Source organism: Micropterus dolomieu, linkage group LG04 (assembly GCF_021292245.1).
Source record: "Micropterus dolomieu isolate WLL.071019.BEF.003 ecotype Adirondacks linkage group LG04, ASM2129224v1, whole genome shotgun sequence".
NCBI classification, from domain to species: domain Eukaryota; kingdom Metazoa; phylum Chordata; class Actinopteri; order Centrarchiformes; family Centrarchidae; genus Micropterus; species Micropterus dolomieu.
In genome coordinates this window covers 2,043,138-2,048,734 of record NC_060153.1, presented here as the reverse complement: position 1 = coordinate 2,048,734, position 5,597 = coordinate 2,043,138, and the positions used below count along the sequence as shown (strand labels likewise).

Genomic DNA, 5,597 nt, shown 5'->3' with positions numbered 1-5,597 from the left:
TAAGAATTATCACACTATTTTTAAACACTTCTTTGTTGTTTTCCAGTAGACTCTAAAGCTGTCAATGGTGTAGCCATATCTCCATATCTACACAAATACGTATGAGGAGCCGCCTAGGCCACAACTGAATACTTAGCTTGCACATACATACATACTGCCATACGTAAGCATGTATGTGCAAGGTCCATACATACTCAAACTCATGCATACTTACATGCTCAGCCTGCGGATAAATACGTAACTTCATACATACATACTTAAGCATGACACTATGTATCTTTGTGCAAGCGTGTATGTATGTATGTATGTATATGCATGACAGTATGTATGCATTTGCATGCAAAGTATTCAGTTTTGGCCTAGGCGCCTTCTCATAGTCAAACATAAGGTCAACACCAAATCACTTACTCTTTGCCAAATACATCTGTCTGATCTGTCGTTTCACCCTGCACATTGCAGCATGTGTCTCATTAAAGACACAGCAATGGTTTAAAACACACACAAAGGAAGTGTGTGAGAGACACAGAGAAGTGGGCTAAAGAGGAGATGGAGTGATAAATAAAATGGATGAGGGTAGGTTGAGTCACAGCTAAGATAAAGAGCATAGGCAGCAGTAAATGAGAACCAAAATGCAGCAGTTTCATAGTCAGCTGACCTGTGGTAGATGGTGTCGATCATTTCACACCAGGCTCTGGCTCTGTCGACTGCACAGCCATCAGAGTCTGTACACTGTCCAGTTAGAGAGACAGAGAAAAGTGAGATTTTTAGAAATACAAATGCTATTGTTACTGCTTATGTCAAAAATATCAGGAATATTACAAGGCTCCACAAAAAGTGGAAAAGAGAAGAGTGGTTGTATGGTGTGGTGTATAGTTTCAGCTTTAGAATGAGATGCTCAGTATCTTACAGTCTTTGATTTAACCAAGGGAGAAAGTGCTGTGATCACAAAAGAGATTGAAGCAGGTGCTGTAGCTGTACTCACGCAGTCTACCAGCATCTTGCCCAGCTCCCTGGCTCCTACGAAGCTCTTGGCCAGCTCCAGAGGGTTGGAAGGTCGGAAAACATCCACAGAGCTCACTACTACCTGAGGAGGTTTGCCTGTGGATACACAGGAGCACAGTGTGTGAATTCAGTGCCATATAGGTAGTTAAAAACACAAAAGTAATTTTCAAAGCCACAGGTTTATTGTGAAGCAGACATTCATGTTGCCTGGACTAGTCATGACTAAACTTTCAGATGGGCCCCAGTTGGCTGGAGGTTTATTTCAATGTGATAGTGTAACAACAGAATATCCATCCATCGTCAACCGCTTATCCTGCGTACAGGGTCGCGAGGAGGCTGGAGCCAATCCCGGCTGACATCGGGCGAAAGGCAGGGTACACCCTGGACAGGTCGCCAGTCCATCGCAGACAACAGAATATTTGTTTGCAAAATATGATAACTGATAACATTACATTACATTAATTTAGCTGATTTGATCATCAAATTTCCTTTATTTTCCAGTTAGGACATACGCATATATAGACATGTACAGTATGCACATAGACACAATGAAAAGTAATATACCAACAGAGTATAAACTGATACATTTTCAGGTTCACAAAGGGGCCCAGCGTTTTGAATTGAGTTCATACCTGTACCAAGGGAGACCACGATACCCAGCTTCTTAATTTCCTTCCCACGGCCCTGAGAGGGAAGAGGAAGGAAACAGATAAATAACTTATCTAATAAAAAAATAAATGCTTTAAAATTCATATTGGTTAGCGATTGAGTATGAACTTAAAGGAAGACCAAGGGAAGACTTATAACAGAATGCAGCTGTCAGGTGGCATACCTCTGCTTTCAAAGCTTTATTGTACAGATGGATTTCTGACATGGCATCTAGCGTCGGGTTATTGGCCAACAGTCCTCCATCTAGAAACCGCCCCATTGGTCGAAAGTAGGTTGGGGCAGCTCCGCTGGAGCGGGCAGCTCGCCACACAAGTTGTTCTAGTATAAAGAAAGGGATATCAAGATTTGAAAAAGGCAGCAAACAATTATTGATTTTGGTTGCAGGCTTTCAGACTCTTTACAGAGAAAGATTGTTAGCACACAACATTCACATTCATCCGTGCTGGAAAGGGCTATTTTACTGCTGTGCTATTAAAAGGAAGTGTGTTTAGTATGGAATCTAATTAGAAGGAAGTTTTTGATATTTTGGGAAATATGATTATTCGCATTCTTTCTCAGATTAAATGAGAAAATTGATACCACTCTCAAGTCTGCATGCTAAGTATGTAGCTACCAGCAAGCAGTCTGCAATTAGCAGCAGGCTAACTTAGCTTAGCATAAAGACTGAAGGAACGAATTCCACATACCAGCACCTCTGAAGTTGCATATCGTTATCTCGTTACAGACACGAATGCGGTATCAATCCCCTCGTCAAACTCTCAATAAGAAAGCAAGTAAGCGTGGGGTGCTGCCCAAAATACCCAAAGCCTGTGAGTGACAAAATAAATTTTTATAGTCTTATTCACACAGACACACACCTTCATCTGTCACCTTCCTACGCTTTCTGGTTGGCTCCTCTGTGTATCCTAATATCAACACATCCTCATCCTCCCATCCTGTAACAACAACACGGCTGGCACTCAGACAACACAGATCGGGACAATGACATACGCATTCAGATGTACTTTTTACAGACACCCAGAGCCTCGCTTTCATTTCCTGAATGAAATGAGAATGTATTGTTCTTTTACTGTTCAGATTACCCAATCTCAGAATTAAAGCCGCCACCTTTAGGGTTTGAAAACTGCTCACTTTGGCGCCACCCAGTGGTATTATCAATACACTGCACTACCCATCCACAACAACATTTGAGCACTAGGGAAGTAGGGCAACAAACATAATAGGTTCCATTTGTTGAAGTACCTTGTGGGATGGTGAGGGGCTTGAAAGTGGCATTGGTGGCATATGGGGGCTCTCTCTGGCCGGAGGGAGAGTCATAGTTCCTGAAGATGTGCAGCTCGCCTGGATGTCTGTCTGCTAGAACACTGGTCACCATCACCCTGTACAGAAACAAGTGGAAAGAGAAAAGAGTAATTGTTAGAGAGCAGAGAGCTTGAATGTAGGTACATACTGCAGCATTTGTGCTCATAAAAAACAGCTTTGACTTGGCACTGTCTTTAAAACCCAAAAACCAGCATTTGCACCAAATGACACAAAAATGTGTTAATTTTCAGAGTGTTGTTCCTAATTAAAATTCTTTCAGTGTTTTTAGAGCACTTTCACACGTTTCTAAGCAGCTGCTTAATTTCTACAGAGCACTGAAGCTTTTTGGAGCAGCCCATTCCAGCACTCCAGGGTGAAATCAGCTTGAATTTTCGAAGGAGCTTTACAATGACAATGTCATTTTTCTCAAACTGACCAATCACAGCAACGGAGTAGCGTGTTTAAAGTTGGCGATATGGCCAAAAATGTTATCACAATAAAAAAATCATACCATTCGATATCGATAATTATCACGATAAATGTCAAATCATCTCTTCTTTTTTCATCTTTCAAATTTAAAGGCTGATTTTTGCTCCTGAGTAAAAGTTGAAGAAACCAGATGGTTAATTGTGGTTTTAAACTTTTGTTTATAGACAACATCAAACACTTGATGCCAAACAATGGATCACTTCACAAATCTGAGACAGAACATTCAAAACTATTTTTTCATCTTTTTTCAACAAATATGCATCAATAAAATCAAGTAAAATCTGTTGTCAGTCTTAATAGAAAAATTAAGTTCTGATTCGTTCGTGATTCAAATTAATTAAATCAAACACTTATCGACGATATATTGAACATTTATTATATTGTTTTTGAGGAAAATTATATTGCGAAAATTATCATTATTGTTTTATTGCCCAGCCCTACGGTAACATAGTGCTATGAGTTAGCTAACATTAGAGCATAGTACCATTTGCTGGTGAGTATGTCTGATGACGATTTTTCCAAATGCCTCCGTACACTTTTCTGACTGTTGCCTAGTGGACACGTCTAACATTACCTGGGGTATCGGACATCTGTCATCTTGGTGTTCTCTCCAAACTCTTTCTTCAGGAAGTCTTCCAGTGGTGCTGATTCATAAGGTCGTGACCCCCTAAACACCTGCTCCTTCATCCTAAAGTACAGGCAGCGCAGGTATTCCATGGATTTACCTACAAATTGAGGAAACATTTTAATTGTTTTAATGTTATGTTATGAAAAAAACATGTCAAAAATAAAAGTGAAACACAACACACACACCATGAGTTATAGCGAGGGCCAGGATGCCCCCAGTGCTGGTGCCGGCCACCCAGTCGAAGAGCTCACTGGTGGGCCGACCCGCCTCTCTCTCCAGAGCGATCAACATCTGGATCAACACCAAGCCTTTTATACCTCCACCATCCAGACACAGCAGTCTGTCCCTCCTGCAGAGGAGAGGTTTAAAAAAAAAGTTCAGACCACATAATCACATTTGTGAGTGTTTTCTTGTCTCTTGAAGCGCAATATTCATAAATAAAAATAAAATTAAGTTTCCTTACTTATTTTTCTCGGTGCCGTCAACTTCAGACGTGCCTCTGCTCATTGCACCGACTGCAGCCCCAACATACATGATGTCCTCAAACCCTGTCAGCCAATTACAACAGCTGTTGATACAGGAGCAACACACGGCACCAAATTCATGCACAAAGGATGAAAAAGTACAGGGGTCACTGGGTTTTCTACAAGCCACATGGGAGTTTTAAAGGAGAGTCTAGGTATGGTTTCACTATCTGGAATTAATATTTAGTTTCATGTAACGACAGTTGCTTTGTTCATGGGAGCTTTAATAGCCAGTCTCTGCCACAGTATGTTGCAGCAGGGCAATGCTGCCTCATCGCATTTTTTTTGTCTAAATAACATGATCATATCTCAGGTTTTACAGAAAAAAATAAGTCATAATCCAAGTTTTTACCACTGCACTTATTATGGTAATATTCAGTCTATGTTTTTGTTCTAGTATTTGTACCTTTTTCTTTGGCAAATGAAAGTTAATTTAAATCCATCATTTATGTTTGGTTTTGTTATTGTAAGTATTGATAACGATTCTAAATTATCAGAAAATACAAGTTGCGTTGTAATTAACAACAGTATTGACAGTATTAACTGTCCAAACCGTAAAGGTTTCAGTAAATGTATGAAAAAAAACAGAGTTATGGAAAATGAGAAAATAAACTCCCCAGTATACATGATACGTTGACGAATCAAAGGGAGACATTTGAGAAAGAAAGGCTGCAGAGATCAAGAGTACAGAGAAGGGAGGGCAGAAGGAGGGATGATTGTGTTACCTATGCCTGGAGGCTTGGCCTTGTTGGAGATGGGGGGAGGACAGCTGGGGGAGGGCGGGAGGCACCGCTGGACCCCTACACTACACAGCATGTCCAGCAATATCTTTCTATTAGGACCTTTCATGTTAATACAAACACACGAACAAGAAAGCCATGTTACACATGCACACACACCACAAAAGGCAGAGAAAGAAGATAGAGAGAAGACGAAGAGGGGGTGGGGGGGGGGTTGTTTATGTAAATTTGTTGTTGTTACTG

General features: G+C 40.7%; 1 protein-coding gene across 4 annotated transcripts in view; it reads right to left on the bottom strand.

Moving 5' to 3' along the window:
- Positions 1–5,597, bottom strand: part of pla2g6 (phospholipase A2, group VI (cytosolic, calcium-independent)) — a 16,812-nt gene that overhangs the window by 1,889 nt on the left and 9,326 nt on the right. For 2 of the 4 annotated variants that reach the window (XM_046047854.1, XM_046047855.1), the window contains 10 exons: positions 5,340–5,456; positions 4,554–4,638; positions 4,276–4,439; positions 4,037–4,187; positions 2,914–3,050; positions 2,529–2,606; positions 1,835–1,989; positions 1,635–1,686; positions 983–1,098; positions 656–729 (listed from right to left, as the gene is read on the bottom strand). In XM_046047854.1, coding sequence (XP_045903810.1) covers positions 656–729; positions 983–1,098; positions 1,635–1,686; positions 1,835–1,989; positions 2,529–2,606; positions 2,914–3,050; positions 4,037–4,187; positions 4,276–4,439; positions 4,554–4,638; positions 5,340–5,456 — 1,129 coding nt within the window. The remainder of the gene's footprint in view (positions 1–655; positions 730–982; positions 1,099–1,634; positions 1,687–1,834; positions 1,990–2,528; positions 2,607–2,913; positions 3,051–4,036; positions 4,188–4,275; positions 4,440–4,553; positions 4,639–5,339; positions 5,457–5,597) is intronic. The other 2 variants (XM_046047856.1, XM_046047857.1) reach the window with 1 other exon arrangement.